We start from the raw sequence: 19,789 nt of genomic DNA, 5'->3' as shown, positions 1-19,789 counted from the left end.
TTATGAACCGATTTGAACCGAACTTGGCACAGTTGTTGGATATCATAACAAAACACAACGTGCAAAATTTTATCCCAATCGGATAAGAATTGGGCACTCTAGTGGCTTAAGAAGTCAATATTCAAGATCGGTTTATATGGCAGCTATATCAAAACATTGGCCGATATGGCCCATTTACAATACCAAACGACCTGAACTATTAAGAAGTATTTGTGCAAAATTTCTAGCGGCTAGCTTTACTCCTTCGGAAGTTAGCGTGCTTTCGACAGACAGACGGACGGACATGGCTAGATCGACATAAATTGTCGCGACGATCGAGAATATATATACTTTATGGGTCTCAGACAAATATTTCGAGTAGTTACAAACAGAATGGCGAAATTAGAATACCCCCCATCCTATGGTGGAGGGTATGGGCGTGAGTTGTCATAGAAAATTTTGTTATCAATATATATTCTTATGGACATTTTTATACCCTCCACCATAAGATGGGGGTATACTAATTTCGTCATTCTGATTGTAACTACTCGAAATATTCGTCTGAGACCCCATAAAGTATACATATTCTTGATCGTCGTGAAATTTTATGTCGATCTAGCCATGTCCGTCCGTCTGTCCGTCCGTCCGTCCGTCCGTCTGGCTGTCGAAAGCACGCTAACTTCCGAAGGAGTAAAGCTAGCCGCTTGAAATTTTGCACAAATACTTCTTATTAGTGTAGGTCGGTTGGTATTGTAAATGGGCCATGTTTTGATATAGCTGCCATATAAACCGATCTTGGGTCTTGACTTCTTGAGCCTCTAGAGTGCGCAATTCTTATCCGATTGGGATGAAATTTTGCACAACGTGTTTTGTTATGATATCCAACAACTGTGCCAAGTATGGTTCAAATCGGTCCATAAACTGATATAGCTGTCATATAAACCGATCTGGGGTCTTGACATCTTGAGCCTCTAGAGTGCGCAATTCTTATCCGATTGGAATGAAATTTTGCACGACGTGTTTTGTTATTATTTCCAACAACTGTGCCAAGTATGGTTCAAATCGGTCTATAACCTGATATAGCTGCCATATAAACCGATCTGGGGTCTTGACTTCTTGAGCCTTTAGAGGGCGCAATTCTTATCCAATTTGAATGAATTTTGGCACGTAGTATTTTGTTATGATATCCAACAACTGTGCCAAGTATGGTTCAAATCGGTTCAAAACCTGATATAGCTGTCATATAAACAGATCTGGGGACTTGACTTCTTGAGCTTCTAGAGGGCGCAACTCCTATCCGATTTGGCTGAAATTTCGCAAGACGTTTTTTATTGTTATTTCAACAATTATGTCATATAAAGTACAAGTCAGTTCATAACCTGATATAGCTGCCATATTAACCGATATGGGATCTTAACTTCTTGAGCCTCTAGAGGTCGCAATTATTATCCGATTTGCCTGAAATTTTGTACGACGGATTCTCTCATCACAATTAACATACGTGTTTATTATGGTCTGAATCGGTCTATAGCCCGATATCAACCGATCTCTCTATTTTACTTCTTGAACCCACAAAGGGCGCAATTCTTATTCGAATTGGCTGACATTTTACACAGGTCGCCAACATATAATTTAATTGTGGTCCAAACCGGACCAATCATGATATCGCTCTAATAGCAGAGCAAATCTTTTCTTATATCCTTTATTTTGCCTAAGAAGAGATACCGGGAAAGGAACTCGACAAATGCGATCCATGGTGGAGGGTATATAAGATTCGGCCCGGCCGAACTTAGCACGCTTTTACTTGTTATACCCTCCACCATAAGATGGGGGGTATACTAATTTCGTCATTCTGATTGTAACTACTCGAAATATTCGTCTGAGACCCCATAAAGTATATATATTCTTCATCGTCATGACATTTTAAGTCGATCTAGCCATGTCCGTCCATCTGTCCGTCCGTGCGTCCGTCTGTCTGTCGAAAGCACGCAAACTTTCGAAGGGGTTTTTTTATTAGTGTAGGTCGGTTGGGATTGTAAATGGGCCATATCGGTCCATGTTTTGATATAGCTGCCATTTCGAGTCACAAGAGGGCGCAATTTTTACCCGATTTGTCTGGAATTTAGCATGAGGTGTTTTGTTATCATTTCCAATAATTGTGCTAGGTGTGGTTCAAATCGGTCCATAACCTGATATAGCTGTCATATAAACCAATCTGGGGTCTTGACTTCTTGAATCTCTAAAGAGTGCAATTCTTATTCGATTTGACTGAAATTTTGCAAGCAGTGTTTTGTTATGACTTCCAACAGTTGTGCCAAATATGGTTTTAACCGGTTCATAGCCTGATATAGCTGCCATATTTTCCGATCTGGGATCTTGACTTCTGGAGCCTTTAGAGGGGGCAATTCCCATCCGAAGAAGTGTTGTGTTATGACTTTCAACATTTGTGCCAAATAGGGTTTTAATTGTTTCATAACCTGATATAGCTACCACATAAACCAATCTGGGAGTTTGACTTCTTGAGCCTCTAGATGGCACAATTCCAATCCGATTTGGCTGAAATTTTGCAAGAAGTGTTTTGTTATGACTTCCAACAGTTGTGCCAAATATGGTTTTAATTGGTTCATAACCAGATATAGCTGCCATATAAACCGATCTGGGATCATGACTTCGGGAGCCTCTTGAGGTCGCAATTGTTATCCGATTTTTCTCTAATTTTGTACAACGATTTCCTTCATGACTTGTCAATTATGGTCTGAATCGGTCTATACAGCTGATACAGCTCCCATATAAACCGATCTCCCCTTTTTACTTCTTGAGCCCCTAAAGGGCGCCAATTTTATTCGAATTGGCCGAAATTTTATACAACGACTTCTGCTATGGTCTTCAACATTCAGTTTAATTATGGTCCGGACCATCGAACCATAAGTTGACATAGCTCCATTATCATAGCAATTTTTTTCTTTTTTCATATGTTTGCCTAAAGAGAGATACCGGGGAAAGAACTAAACAAATGCGATCCATGGTGGAGGGTATATAAGATTCGGTCAGGCCGAACACGCTTTTACTTGTTTGGTGGGTGGGCGGACCCTGCCTCTTAGCGTAATTCTAAGAACCGCCAGATTTCGAAGATGGGTGGTGCGATTCAAGCAAAATTTTGTATGCTCCCTTTCAGTAACCTAAAACCAACAAATAAAAGCGTGCTAAGTACGGTCGGGCTGAATTTTGGCAACCCACCACCATGGGTTCTGCTAAAATTAGGAAGCTATATCAGGTTATCGACCGATCTGGACAGTAATTGGCACAGTTGTTGAGAGTCAAAACGGAACACTATGGGCAAAATTTCAGGCAAACCGGATGAAAATTGAGGCTTCCCGTGGCTCAAGAGGTCAAATCGGGAGATCGGTTTACATGGCAGCTATATCAAAATCTGAACCGATATGGCCTATTTACAATCCTCAACGACCTAAATCAACAACATTTCAAGCGGCTAGCTTCACGTGTTCGTGATTTCGACATACGGACGGACATGGACTCAGGATGTCGAGACGATCAGGAATATATACACTTTATGGGGTCCTAGATCAATAACTCGAGATGTTACAAACAGAATGACTAGGTTAGTGTATCCCCATCCTGTATTGGTGGGTATTAAAACTTGGTATCATAACTTCGGATCTTGGGAGGCAGCCCCACCGCCAAAACCCACCAAACATAATCATAGACCAATTACGACAATATGGGCCTCAAATAGAATGTATTTGAGAGTGGAAAGCGAATCTGATAATTATGTATGAAGTCAAATAAGTTTGGGGGAGCACTCTTCCCCAATAATACCCCCAGAGAGTAAAAATTTACAAACCATAGCAACATGTGACTCAAATGAAAGGTCTTTGGGAGTAGAGAGCGAATATGATATCTGAATTCGGTAAATGGTGTGTATAGGGCCGCCCCTCCCCCAAAGCACCCCCTACGAGGACAGATTTACCGACCATAGCAATACGGGTCTCAAATAAAAGTAGTTATAGTAGAATACGAATCTGATATATAGTTTTTGGGCCAGGTCACCGAGTGGTGACCTATGGGAGCTGTATATGGCTATTATATGGGAGCTGTATATGGCTATCGACCGATTCAGACTATATTTGACACGTATATCGAATGTCTTGGGAGAAGCCGTTATACAAAATTTCAGCCAAATCGGATAATAATTACGCCCTCTAGAGGCTCAAGAAGTCAAGATCCCAGATCGATTTATCAGGTTATGGACCGATTTGACCCATACTTAGCACAGTTGTTGAAAGTCACAACAGAACACCTTACGCCAAATTTTAGCAAAATCAGAAGTCAAGACCCAAGATCGGTTTATATGGCAGCTATATCAAAACATTGGCCGATATGGCCCATTTACAATCTCAACTGACCTTCACCAATGAGAAGTATTTGTGCAAAATTTCAAGCGGCTAGCTTTTCTCCCTCGAAAGTTAGCGTGCTTTCGACAGACAGACGGGACGAAGATGGCTAGATCGACTTAAAATGTCATGACGATCAAGAATACACACAGTTTATGAGATCTTTGAGGAATATTTCGAGGTGTTACAAACAGAATGACAAAATTAGTGTACCCCCATTCAATGGGGGATGCCACAACGTTTATTTATTTGTGCCGCCACATTCATTTAATTTGACTGCAACTAGTCCCATATTTTCCATTCACCTAAATCACACCGTACACTGTTGTTTCCTATTGACAAAGTTTACGCTTTTATTTAGTTGTTGTATGAATCTGAAAAATATGAAATGTCAATCAGCTGCTCTACCAATTAACAAAAGGGAGACAAAGAAAAGTGTAAAGGAGGCCACCGTAGCGCAGAGGTTAGCATGTCCGCCTTTAAGGCTGAATATCTGAGTTCGAATCCTGACGAGAACATCAGAAACAATTTTTAAACGGTGGTTATCCCCTTCTAATGCTGGCGACATTTGTGAGGTAATTTGCCATGTAAAAACTTCTACCCAAAGAGGTGTCGCTCTGCGGTACGCCGTTCGGACTCGGCTATAAAAAGGAGGCCCCTTATCATTGAGCTTATACTTGAATCGGACAGTACTCATTGATGTGTGAGCAGTTTGCCCCTGTTCCTTATGGTATGTTCATGGTAAAATTTGCATTTACATTAAATGAAAAAGGAAATGTGGAATTATAAGAAACAAAGAGATGGAACTATTGGGTTGCCCAAAAAGTAATTGCGGATTTTTTAAAAGAAAGTAAATGCATTTTTAATAAAACTTAGAATGAACTTTAATCAAATATACTTCTTTACACTTTTTTTCTAAAGCAAGCTAAAAATAACAGCTGATAACTGACAGAAGAAATAATGCAATTACAGAGTCACAAGCTGTAAAAAAATTTTTCAACGCCGACTATATGAAAAATCCGCAATTACTTTTCGAGCAACCCTATAGTTGCAGCAGTTCTCCAGTGAGAGATGTATGCATTGCACATTTTCATACCCACCACCGAAGTATGGGGGTATATTCATTTTGTCATTCCGTTTGCAACACATCGAAATATCCATTTCCGACCCTATAAAGTATATATATTCTTGATCAGCGTAAAAACCTAAGACGATCTAGACATGCCCGTCCGTCTGTCTGTTGAAATCACGCTACAGTTTTTAAAAATATAGATATTGAGCTGAAATTTTGCACAGATTCTTTTTTTGTCCATAAGCAGGCTAAGTTCGAAGATGGGCTATATCGGACTATAACTTGATATAGCCCCCATATAGACCGATCCGCTGATTTAGGGTCTTAGGCCCATAAAAGCCACATTTATTATCCGATTTTGTTGAAATTTAGGGCAGTGAGTTGTGTAAGGCCCTTCGACATCCTTCGTCAATTTGGCTCAGATCGGTCCAGATTTGGATATAGCTGCCATATAGACCGATCCTCCGATTTAGGGTCTAAGGCACATAAAAGCCACATTTTTTTCCCGATTTCGCTGAAATTTGGGACAGTGAGTTGTCTTAGTCCCTTCGACTTCCTTCGTTAAATTCGCCCAGATCGGTTCAGATTTGGATATAGCTGCCATATAGATCGATCCTCCGATTTATGATGTAAGACCCATAAAAGCCACATTTATTATCCGATTTTACTGAAATTTGGGGCAGTGAGTGGGTTAGGCCGTTTGACATATTTCTTTAATGTGGTCCAAATCGGTTCAGATTTGGATAAGCTGCCATATAGACAGATTTCTTGATTTATAGTTTTGGGCCCATAAAATGCTCATTCATTGGAACTGTAAGTTAAGTTAAACTCCTTGACATACTTCTGCAATATTGCACAGATCGGTCCAGATTCGGATAAAGCTGCCATATAGACCGATATCTAGGTTTTAGGTTTTGGGGCCATAAAAGACGCTTTTATTGTCCGATGTCGCTGAAATTTGAGACAATGAGTTTGGTAAGGCTCTTTGACGCCCTTCTTCAATTTTGCCCATCTTGCCCGGTCTGGATTTGAATATAGCTGCCATATAGACCGAACTCACGATTTAAGGTTTAGGGCCCATAAAAGAGGAATTTATTGTCCGATTTCGCCGAAATTTGGGACAGTGCTTTGTGTTAGGCTCTTCGACATGTTTATGCAAGTTGGCCCAAATCGGTCCAGATTTGGATATAGCTGCCATGTAGACCGATATCTCGATTTAAAGTCTTGGCCCCATAAAAGGCGCATTTATAATCCGATTTCACTGAAATTTGACACAGCGACTTAGGTTCGGCTTTTCGACATCCGTGTCGTATATAGTTCAGATCGGTATGAGGTATATGAGTATAAGGTATGAAATTTTCACCGAACTTTGATGAAAGGTGGTTTACATATATACCCGAGGTGGTGGGTATCCAAAGGCCCGGCCGAACTTAACGCCTTTTTACTTGTTAATTGCCAGATTAAGTTTTTTTTTTATATATATATAGCTCAGGGATTTATTACACACCCTTATATTTTTAATACACTGCTAACAATTTGAATCCCACTCAGTGCCAGTGTTCCGTTCAAGGTTGATGGCGATTGACTGCAAATCGTCTACTTTGAATACTAATTAGCCACAATAGTAGGATATATTTACGATCACTTGAAGGGAGTGTATTAAACCTTGCAATATTTGTTTCAACAATTAACACGTATTCAGGGCTTTTCTCTAACAAACAAAAGGCCATTGTATAATTTTCATATAAAGATAAAGATTCCCCTTGTCTCTAGCCTAAAATATTACTAATTTTCATTGTGATTAATATTTTTTTAATATATGGCACAGAAATAATCAAAAAAAAAATAACAACAATATCTTAATAATAACAATATCTTATATTAATGACAATCCCAATTTTATGAAAAAAATGAGTAATCACTCCGAAAAGAAATTCAACAAATTTCAATAAAATATCAACGAAATCTACATTTTGGCAAGGTTATCTTTGATAAGACTGTAGAATAAAATTTGATTTGTTGTCGAAATTACAAGAAAAACTCCGTCTGTCCGTCTGTCTGTTTAAAAATAAAAATATTGAGCTGAAACTTTGCATAGATTCTTTTTTTGTCCATAGGCAGGATAAGTTCGAAGATGAGGGATTGCAAATGGTTCATATTCTCCCGATTTAACTTTTTGAGCCTTTTCAAGCCGCAATTTTTGTCTGATTTGGCTGACATTTTGCACCTAGTGTTCTGTTATGAGTTTCAATAACTGTGCCAAGTACTGTCCAAATCGGTCTATAACCTAATATAGCTCCCATATAAACCGATCTCCCGATTTGGCTTTTTGAGCCCTTACAATCCGCAATTTTTTTTGCGATTTGGCTGAAGTTTTGTATGCTGTGTTCTGTTTAGACTTTCAACAACTGTACGGTCCGAATCGGTCTATAAGCTGATGATAAGCTCCCATATAAACCGATCTCCCGATTTGGCTTTTTGAGCCCTTACAATACGCAATTTTTTTTCCGATTTGGCTGAAATTTTGCATATAGTGTTCTGTTATGATGTTCAACAACTGTGGCAAGTACGGTCCAAATCAATCTATAACCTGATATAGCTCCCATATGAGCCGATCACTCCATTAGCCTTGTTCGGTTCGTAGAATCTTTAATTTTTGCTTGTTGAACAGAAGTGTGGTATGAAGAATAAAATTATGCCCTTCAACTAAATTTAGTTTGTATACAATTTTAGTAGATTCCACTCTTTACAAAGACAACATGTTCTTTGAGCTTGTTGTACTCGATTGTTCTTCTTCTGCGGCTTCTTTTTTTCTAGAGCCGGTCAACTTTCAGCGGATTGAGCCCAATTTTCAGTTTGATTCGTCTAGATAATGCCCGACATTACATATGTCTCCTCCTCCAGCTTCCTCAGTACGCTTCTGGGTGGACACTTTCAATTCAGTTCCCTTTACAATATCACTCTCGTAAATTACTCCCTCTTCTAATAGCGAAATCGTTATGTTGAGGAAACGTGGTGCTTCGAATTCACCCACCTTTTTTATACCCTCCACCATAAGATGGGGGGTATACTAATTTCGTCATTCTGTTTGTTAACTACTCGAAATATTCGTCTGAGACCCCATAAAGTATATATATTCTTGATCGTCGTGAAATTTTATGTCGATCTAGCCATGTCCGTCTAGTCTGTCCGTCCGTCCGTCCGTCTGTCTGTCGAAAGCCCGCTAACTTCCGAAGGAGTAAAGCTAGCCGCTTGAAATTTTGCACAAATACTTCTTATTAGGGTAGGTCGGTTGGTATTGTAAATGGGCCATATCGGTTCATGTTTTGATATAGCTGCCATATAAACCGATCTTGGGTCTTGACTTCTCGAGCCTCTAGAGTGCGCAATTCTTATCCGATTGGGATGAAATTTTGCACGACGTGTTTTGTTATGATATCCAACAACTGTGCCAAATGTATGGTTCAAATCAGTCCATAACCTGATATAGCTGCCATATAAATCGATCTTGGGTCTTGACTTCCTGAGCCTCTAGAGTGCGCAATTCTTATCCGATTGGAATGAAATTTTGCACGACGTGTTTTGTTATGATATCCAACAACTGTGCCAAGTATGGTTCAAATCGGTCCATAACCTGATATAGCTGCCATATAAACCGATCTGGGGTCTTGACTTCTTGAGCCTCAAGAGTGCGCAATTCCTATCCGATTGGAATGAAATTTTGCACGACGTGTTTTGTTATGATATCCACCAACTGTGCCAAGTATGGTTCAAATCGGTCCATAACCTTATATAGCTGTCATATAAACCGATCTGGGGTCTTGACTTCTTGAGCCTCTAGAGTGCGCAATTCTTATCCGATTGGAATGAAATTTTGCACGAAGTGTTTTGTTATGATATCCAACAACTGTGCCAAGTATTGTTCACATCGGTATATATAAACCGATCTTGGGTCTTGACTTTTTGAGCCTCTAGAGGGCGCAATTCTCATCCGACTAGACTGAGATTTTGCACATAGTGTTTTAGTATCACTTCTAACAACTGTGCTAAGTATGGTTCAATTCGGGCCATTACCTGGTATAGCTGTCATATAAACTGATCTTGGGTCGTGACTTCTTGAGGCTCTAGAGTGCGCAATTCTTATCCGATTAGAATGAAATTTTGCACCACGTGTTTTGTTATGATATCCAACAACTGTGCCAAGTATGGTTCAAATCGGTCCATAACCTGATATAGCTGCCATATAAACCGATCTGGGATCTTGACTTCTTGAGCCTCTAGAGGTCGCAATTATTATCCGATTTGCCTGAAATTTTGTACGACGGATCCTCTCATGACCATCAACATACGTGTTTATTATGGTCTGAATCGGTCTATAGCCCGATACAGCTCCCATATAAATCGATCTCTCTATTTTACTTTTTGAGCCCCCAAAGGGCGCAATTCTTATTCGAATTGGCTGACATTTTACACAGGTCTCCAACATATAATTTAATTGTGGTCCAAACCGGATCATATCTTGATATCGCTCTAATAGCAGATTTTTCTTTCTTTCTTTTCTTATATCATTTTTTGCCTAAGAAGAGATGCCGGGAAAAGAACTGACAAATGCGCTCCATGGTGGAGGGTATATAAGATTCGGCCTGGCCGAACTTAGCACGCTTTTACTTGTTTTTTATGCATATTTCTATTGGTCCAAATCGGTCAAGACCCTAATATAGCTCCCATATAAACCGATCTCCCGAACTGACTTCTTAAACCCCTGGAAACCACAATTTTCATCCGATTTGGCTGAAAGATGGGGCTGAAGAAGTCAAATCGGGAGATCGGTTTATATGGGAGCTATATCAGGTTCTTGACCGATTTAAACCGTATTTGGCACAGTGTTTGGATGTCATAACAGAACACTATGTGCAAAATTTCAACAAAATCGGAAAAAATTTCTGCTTCCAGGGGCTCTAGAATCAAATCGGGTGATCGGTTTATATGGGAGCTATATCCAAACCAATATGGCCATATGCAATCCCCAAAGACCAACATCAATATTTAGTATCGGTGCAAAATTTCAAGCGGCTAGCTTTACGCGTTCGTGATTTCGACAGACGGACATGGATAGATCGAATCAAACTATCGAGACGATCCAGAATATATATATTCTTAATGTGGTCGCAGATGATTTTTTCATGATGTTACAAACGGAATGACTAGGTTAGTATACCCCCATCCTATGGTGGTGGGTATACAAATTTGATTAAGTGTCTTGTCAAAATGTATCTCCTCCTTGTTTAGCGAATGGAAGAAATAGTCATTCCCCCTGCGGTCTTGTCCCAAACTCAACAACATATTGCGGTAGTCGACTTGACTAGCAGCTGGGATTTAAGACAACGGGTAATTGATCGATCTACAACACATCAGATATCTCACTTCCCGTCTATGGAATGTAGACATTCTTTTTTATTTATTTTTTTTTATTCTAACGTAAATTAGAGTTCAACGCCTTGTATGATGGGCAATACTGTTTTGGGAGACAAGACTTTGTCTCTGATTAAATCTATCATCTAATTGGTTACTTTTTTCAAATTGTTGGTATTCTTGCTTGTTCCTAACTTTTGTGACTACTTGGGATATTTAATTGCTCTTTTCTTAGATGTTGAGAGGTCTCTCCCTCTCATACAAATAATAAATATAAGACTTAAAATATAGCCTGCTTGATTTATTCTACCAGCTCTTAAAACTTTTTTAAATTAGCAACGATAATTAACTGATTGGACTGACAGCTGGTCCAAAAAGAAGGCAAAGTATTTGGTAGTTGATCAATCAACCATACGTTTGAAGTATCATCTCCCATTCCCTGCTCAAACATATTTTGTCGTGAACCGGTGTATCGAAGCACATTTCGATTTTTTGGATTTAAACCTCCTTTATTATTGAATTGATTTTTTCTAATTGTCTCCTCCATTAACCTCTCACTAATTGTGGTGACTATTTTGGCGGTTTTTAATTAAATATTCTTCTTCTCTCAGCGTTAGATTTTTTCTCCTTCACCTCCCACCCCACCCCCATTCAACTCACCACAAAAAAAAAGTCTTCACCACAGATTTGTATGGCTCTCAGTTATTTCAAGTCGTGTTTGCATGTCGCTGTGGTGGCTTGTGTTGATTTTGTTTGGTAAAGAATAACATCTTCGGCCATCTGTCCATGCTCGGGTGTAAGTCCTCCCTTGCTTTCGCCTACCTTTTACCTTTCATCTACACCTTTTTGAAAGTGTTGTTATTTTTGTCGCGTTTTATTTATTTGTTTAGTTGTTTAACTTCAACAATCAACGAGAGCAGTAGCAAGTACCACATCAGCAATGCAACAACAATGACAAAAGAGACTTGCAAGTCGTGTAATGCCTATAATAAATTTTTTTTTCTCAAATTTCAACGTTTTGATTGTTTTTGATAACATAATGACTTTGCAAAATAGAGTGCATAAGAAAAGAAATACAAGAAATGAGCTAAACGAATTAGTCCACCGTTGTTGTTGTTAGTGCTTTGTGCGTCAATGGTTATCTGTTAGTGAATTATCTTATCTGGGTGATGATCTTGAAGACAGATTTAGCTGAGCAAATTTTCTTAAATTTCATGCGCATCAATTTAGTAAACAACTTTTAAGCTATTGTTGTAGACAAAAAGAAGTAAAAGTCGGCCGGGCCGAATTTTGGGAACCCATCACCATAGATTCTGCTAAAAATTTATACAAACTAAATTTAATTGAAGTGCATAATTTTTTTATTCTAAATACCAAACTTCTGTCAAACCAGCAAAAATTGAAGTTTCTAGCAACCGAAAAAGGAAAATCGAGAGACCGGTTTATATGGGAGCGAAATGAGGTTATAGAGTGATTTGGATCGTACTTGGCGCAGTTATTGGAAATCAAAATATAGCACCGCATGCTAAATTTCAGCCAAATCGGACAAAAATTCCAATTGACTCAAGAAGTCAAATAGGGAGAGCTGTTTAAATGGGAACTATATCAGGGTTTAGACCGATTTGGACCGCATTGGGCACATTCGTTGAAAGTCATAACAGAAGACTGTGCAAAATCGGACAAAAACTTTGGCTTCCAGGGGCTTAAGAAATGAAAACGGTATATCCGGTTATATACCGATTTTGACCGTAGCTTGGCACAGTTGTTGAAAGACATAACAGTACATTATGTGCAAATGTTTAGCCAAATCGGACGAAAATTGCGACTTCCAGGGGCCTAAGAAGTGTAATCGGGAGATTGGTTTATATGGGAGCTATAATACATGGCACACTTGCAATCCCCAACGACCTACATCAATTGTAGGTATCTTTGTAAAATTTCAAGGGGCTGGTTTTGCGCGTCCGACAGACGGACGGACATGTATAGATCGACTCAGAACGTCGAGACGATCAAGAATATATATAGTCTTTATCGGGTCTTAGACGAATATTTCGAAGTGTCAACTTGATTAGTATACCTCCAAAGGCTGGCTCTGCGCGTTCGATCGTTATAGTGATTTTGACAGACGGACGGACGGACATGGCTTGATTGACTCAGAATGGCGAGACGATCAAGAGTATATTTTATGGGATCGCAGATCAATATTTCGAGGTGTTACAAACGGAACGACTAGACTAGTATACCCCCATTCTATGGTGGTAGGTATAACAAATAGGTACACGGAGAAAAAAATTAATGTTATAGATCTGTATAAATATTAATTTTTGGCAAAAATATTAACAACAAATTGTTGATTACAAAAAATTTTGTTCTAAGATCATATTAACGGTAAACGGGTTTGTGATGTGAATGAGTTATTGGCTGGAGTAAATGTATTTTAAAACTTTTTGCGGTGGCCATTGTAACGCATGGGTTCACTGATAGCAATAAGACGTTGCAAACTCATGCACCAATGGTGCCATTATAATACACAGGTATTATTGTGAATATTGTCAACAGACGGGGTTGATTTTATGAACACTCGCTGTTGTTTCATGCACGGACATCACCAGAAAATTTGTATACGAAATAACTTTAAGAACGTTGTATAATTCTGGCTGATTTTATTTATTTTCCTTTTCACAGAAAAAAAAAATCGATGAAAACACCGGTTTAAAGGTCCTTACGTTGGGGACAGTTCGTTATTTTGTCCTATTCTTGTTGTACACACACATTTTATTAATCGATGGTCTTTGGCCCATAAAAGGCGCATTTATTGTCTGATATTGCCTTACTTTAGGACAGTGTGTAGTAGTGTTAGGCCCAATTTCCTTTCCAATTTGGCCAGATTGGCCCAGATTTGGATATAGCTGTCATATAGACCGATCTCTCGATTTAAGGTTTTGAACTCATAAAAGGCGCATTTATTGTCGGATGTCCCCGAAATTTAAGACAGTGAGTTGTGTTAGGCCCCTCGACATCTTTCTGCAAATTTCGCCCAGATCGGTCTAGATTTGGATATAGCTGCCATATAGACCGATCTCTCGATTTAAGGTTTTGGATTCATAAAAGGCGCATTTATTTTTCGTTGTCGCCGAAATTTAGAACAGTGGATTGTGTTAGGCCCTTCGACATCCCTCTTCAATTTAGCCCAGATTGGTTCAGATTTGGATATAGCTGCCATATAGACCAATCTCTCGATTTAAAAGTCTTGGCCCCATAAAAGTCGCATTTATAATCCGATTTCGCTGAAATTTTGACATAGTGACTTATGTTAGGCTTTTCGACATCCGTGCCGTATATGGTTCAGATCGGGCTATATTTGGTAATAGCTACCAATAAAACCAATATTTAGTTCTACAAAATTTACCGATGACTTGTACTTATTAGACCACTCAATGTCCGTGCCGAATTTGGTCCAAATCGGACCATATAATAGCTGATATGGGGGCATAAATTATGTCTTTTTCAGGTGATGGGTATCCAAAGTTCGGCCCAATCGTACTTAATACTAAATTGTTTTGTTTTATAATTTTTTTTTATAAGTCTAATGAAATTGAAGCAAAAAATCAATAAATTATTAGTTTTCATCAATTATATTTAGAAATTGCAATTATTTTGTATCCTTTTGCAAAACTATTTGTTTCTCCCGCTTTAATTTGCTTTTTGACAGCTGTTGACAACGACATATGTTATAAAATGAATGACATCTGAGGTAGTGTCAAGTGAAATGGTAGATGGCGTGTTAAGTATGCTAATGTGAGGTAATGTCAAGTGAAATGGAAGATGGCGTGTTAAGTATTTTATTGAATAAGTAATGTTATTTTTAAGTATTGTTATTGAATAACATAATTAACACTCCATGTACCATTTCACTTGACACTTCCTCAGATGTCATGAATTTTTAACATATGTCGTTTACAACAGCTTTCAAAAAGCAAATTAAAACGGGAGAAGCAAATAATTTTGCAAAAGGATACAAAATAATTGCAATTTCTAAATATAATTGATGAAAACTAATAATTTATTGATTTTTTGCTTCACAAAAAAATCCTTAAACGTTACTTTATAAATTGACTTGAAATTTGCGTATATTTCCAATTTATTGTGTGAAAAATGTAAATGCAAAAATTAAAAAAAAAAACTTAATATTTCTTTTATTGCGAAATTTTTTTACATATAAACTCTTCTATACACAACAAATAAGTGACAATAATATTTGTTAAAAATCAAACTTTTACACTGAGTTATTAAGGTTTATGACGTTTGCGACTTTTTCTACGTTTTATACAAGTATACGACGTTTTCGACTTTTACAACTTTTTGACAGTCGGAAACCTAAAAAATCGTCTTACGGACCATCTCTGCTGATAACATAGGGCCTACGAATTTTTATTTTAGATCAGCGATGTTCAAAATAAAAATGTTACTATATGTGTGAAATGCTCTCTTTAAGCATTTTAAATTCTCTCAATATGTACAAGATTATTTTTTGGACTGAATGATTAGTGTTTTACAAAAGCCAACGTAAAATAAAAAAATTTAGATGCTTGCTCATATCTTCCAAGCGTGTGTATACCCCTGCACAAGTTCATTCGTTGCTGTGTGACTTGCCCTTCTACCAGTTCGGTAGATATTTATATTTAAGGATTAACGAAAGCCTCTCTGTCTAGATTTTGAAACCAAATATTCCGACTGCTAAACAAAACGATAAAATATATTCAATGTCGTATCTAGGTAAGGTAAGAGAGGCAGTCATTTTAGAATCGCGTAGAAAATTTTAGTGCTTTGTGATACCACAGTACGGATAGACCAAGACCTCTGGTGGGTATCGAACCCACAAACCCCGCAACCGCAATCAGAGTACGCTACATACTCGGCTACCGGGGCGCCGGATGCCGGTTTTAAAAAGGAATTAAATGGACATTTTGACTTATCAATTTTTTGAATTTAGTATATTGGGTTGCCCAAAAAGTAATTGCGGATTTTTTTAAAAGAAAGTAAATGCATTTTTAATAAAACTCAGAATGAACTTTAATCAAATATACTTTTTTTACACTTTTTTTCTAAAGCAAGCTAAAAGTAGCAGCTGATAACTGACAGAAGAAAGAATGCAATTACAGAGTCACAAGCTGTGAAAAAGTTTGTCAACGCCGACTATATGAAAAATCCGCAATTACCCAATACATAGGTACCTTTAATTTTTGATTTTCAATAATTTGGTTATTATTTTTTTTTTCTTTTAGTGTATTCCGCTGGGCAACTGAGATTGTATTTCACCTTTGTGAGATTACGCTACGCTTGCTGAGATTATTTTCGTGTCTCCACAGCTTTAATTTACCATCAACAACAACAATAAAAACAGCAAAATTGTATCCCCCATGAACAAGCAAAAAACGAAATTATGAAACCGACTGACATTCTAGACGTGCTGTGCTAATAACGGAGGCGAACGAAATGCTGCCTACTATAATGATGATCATGGTTAAGATTACAATGTACGTAACGACGAGTCACACTTTGAATACCCGCAGAATAAAAGCAACAACGCAAGTTCAATAAAATTCCCAACGAACAACAGAGTGTAGAGAGGAGTTATAAACAAAACCTTTTTTTTTTTTTTTTTTTTGCTGGCCTACCATACCGGGAGCAGCAGCAGAATATACAGCCCACTTGAGTTTTATTGCTACTCCTAGAGCTGCTGGCGGTTGAAACTCATCAGATTGCTGATCATTTAACTCTACTCTCACTCTCATTCTGGATGGTGGCGCTGTACTCTCTTCAAATCAACTGACACCTAGTGTGGTCTCTATTTTGAGGGGGGTTCTGTTGGGAATATATGTTCACGTTTTTAATGTAAATAATTTCAGTCCAACGACAACAAACGACCCTGCGACAACGACAACTAACGAGATTGCGCATAACTGCTATTGGGCATAAAGCGTAAAACGGCAACTAGAATAACAAAGAAAATAACGCTTCACTGAGTGCGGAAAGCTTTGGGAGACATCAATGGTTTTAGAATAGTACAAATCATTGTTAAATGCCGGTGAATTCTTAGTGAATGTGGCGTTTAACTCCCGTATAAACGAACTCTGAAAATTGCTTAGAACTCTATTCGGTACTACCAAAACCTCGTGAAGGCCAAGCGAGAAGTCAAGCAGTGGAATATTGAAAAATTTAAAACTAATCGACGGACAAATAAAATTGAAACTTTTGTCAATGACTAATAATTAAAAGGTATATTTTGTCCAAAAACAAACAAAATATTGCTTGAAACTACAGTGAAGACATGTTCAAAGTGCCTTGCAATAAAAAATAAAAAAAGATATTTTCATTCCAACTAATCGAAAATAATTAAAAACGATCATTAAACTAAATACCAAAAACAAATTTTTTAAAATAGAAAGCAAGTTGGGTAGAATTATAAAACATTCTATTAAAATAAAGAGAAAAAACACTAAACAAGTTGACTAACAGAAAACCCAGCCTTTTAAAGTCAAAAAATATTAAAAAAAAATAAACATTGTATTGCAATAAGCAAAACGGCAATTATCAAAAAAGAATCTGAATGATACGAATACTAAGTTGGTGACTTAAACAGAAGAAACATTTTAATATTTATCTAACAATGGTGAACATTTAAAAGACACAAATCCAAAGGACTATAAAATATCAAAACCCGTGATCGAATAATCACTAAAGGCAAAGCAAACCCCTGTGAGTTAAAGCGAAAAAACGCAGTTAGGCGGAAATTCAACAGGCAACAAAACCAACAACAAAGCATTGTACTACAGGAATTTTTAATAGGAAGCAATCGGAATAAACGTAAAATAATCTCAAAAATTAATAACAGAACAAAGCTTGCTGGAGAGCTGAAGAAGACTTTAAGACTCTAAGCAATACAGTGAACAAACTTTTGCAACCGTGTTTCAAAAGAGAGAGAGAGAGAGAGAGAGAGAGAGAGAGAGAGAGAGAGATTTTTTAAGTGCCACACCAATTCTTTGAGGAAGAATCGTTCATATTTCATTCCTTGGGCAACTATAAAAGGCAACAATCAGCCAACTTTTTTCAATTGGGAAAACTCAACATAAATACACTTCGAAAAGGGGGAGAGAGGCATCTTAGAGCTTCTTGCATAAAGAAAATAACTGTTAACATCAATTAAAAAAGATTCAAAGGCGAAATCTTTTAGAACACAAAACAGAGTACTGCAAGACCATCGAGAGAACAGAAAGAAAAACACCTCTTATCCGCCACCACTCAATTAAAAAAGATTCAAAGGCGAAATCTTTTAGAACACAAAACAGAGTACTGCAAGACCATCGAGAGAACAGAAAGACAAACACCTCTTATCCGCCACCACTCACTAATGAGCGCGTGCTAACATTGCAAACGAAAGACACCTTCAATTATTTTCAAAAGACTACCGGCTACACTACATCTTCAAGTTCACCTATTCATCCCGCTGAAAATGTCAACCTGCAGTTCACCTCGACCTGATACCACTCAATTGGTGGAAAATCGCAAACTTTTGCATCGCCTAATTCTGGATCTGCTGATCATCATACTGCTGCTCATACCCGTAGTTCTGTGTGAGTTTGTTATTGAACCTTTTCGCCGTGGCTTCTTCTGTGACGATGAAACTATACGTTATCCCTACAAAGACAATACCGTTACTCCTGTCATCTTGGGGGTGTTACTTAGTGTACCCCCTTTAATTGTATTAGCCATAGGTGAATACGCTCGCCAATATAAAAAGGGGGCAGTAAGCTCCAGGCGCTATCTGTGGGGTTGCCAGATACCCATATGGTGGACAAATCTCTTTCGACAATTTGTTTACTTCTGTTTTGGCCTTCTGTTAACTTTTGACGCCACCGAGGTGGGTAAATATACCATAGGACGTTTGCGGCCGCATTTTATGGAGGTGTGTCAACCCCAATTTGCCGATGGCTCCACCTGCAGAGACAGCTTCAATCAACATCGTTATGTGGAGAACTACTTTTGTTTGGGCACTGGCTATACAGCGGCTGATGTGAGGCAGGCTCGCCTTTCCTTTCCCAGTGGCCACTCCAGTTTGGTGTTCTATGCCATGCTCTACATATCCATGTATTTGCAAAAACGCATGCACTGGAGACGTTCAGATTTGACGCGTCATTTTATACAATTCACTTTGGTCATGATCGCCTGGTTCACCGCTTTGACAAGGGTAATGGATAATTGGCATCATTGGTCCGATGTTTTGTGTGGCTCCATCATAGGCGTCATGGGCGCCTTAATAACGGCAAATTATATTAGCAAACTCTTCAAGAAATCCCATGCTGATTTGAGCTCCCTTAGAATAAGTGGTGGCTTGATACGCCAGGATACCTCGGCCACTTTAAATGAGGTGCTGGCCAATACACCTCCCCCCTACACGATAGAAAGTCAAGCGGCAGCCACAGCTTTTACAAATGAGCAATATTGTACCAAAGTTTGAAAGCTTAAGCTAAAACATTGCTGTAAATATTTGTTTAATGTTACAAATTGTACATTTAGTCTATGCTATTTCATTAAAAAATAAATTAAGTTTTACCTTGTAACACAAAAACTACCACAAAAACAACAACAAATCCAAATGTCTCATAGTATTATTAAGTTTTAAGTTTTGCCTGTTTTGTTGAATAAACACAATTGTATAAATTATTGTCTTATTATAAATTTCTTTGCAATAGATTTTAAATTTTATCATTGATAAGGTAAGTTTGTTCGTAATGAAACGTTTTTTGAAGCCTTAAATGGGTGATTCATTGCTTTAGGTGCCCCACCAAGCGATAAGAGTTGACTGATTTGGTTAAAAATAACCAGTAAGGAAAGGCAAAAGTCGGGCGGAACC

At 38.0% G+C, this 19,789-nt stretch overlaps 1 protein-coding gene across 1 annotated transcript in view; it reads left to right on the top strand.

The window, feature by feature from the left end:
* LOC106094966 (putative phosphatidate phosphatase) overlaps positions 1-19,549 on the top strand; it is a 46,669-nt gene extending 27,120 nt beyond the window's left edge. Inside the window, exon 2 of the mRNA XM_059360418.1 lies at positions 16,161-19,549. Within this exon, the coding sequence (XP_059216401.1) occupies positions 18,389-19,393 (1,005 nt within the window). The 5' untranslated portion in view covers positions 16,161-18,388 and the 3' untranslated portion in view covers positions 19,394-19,549. The remainder of the gene's footprint in view (positions 1-16,160) is intronic.
* Positions 19,550-19,789: the final 240 nt, after the last annotated feature.

This window comes from Stomoxys calcitrans, chromosome 1 (assembly GCF_963082655.1).
Source record: "Stomoxys calcitrans chromosome 1, idStoCalc2.1, whole genome shotgun sequence".
In the NCBI taxonomy this organism is placed as follows: Eukaryota; Metazoa; Arthropoda; class Insecta; order Diptera; family Muscidae; genus Stomoxys; species Stomoxys calcitrans.
This window is presented reverse-complemented; position numbering and strand designations above follow the sequence as displayed.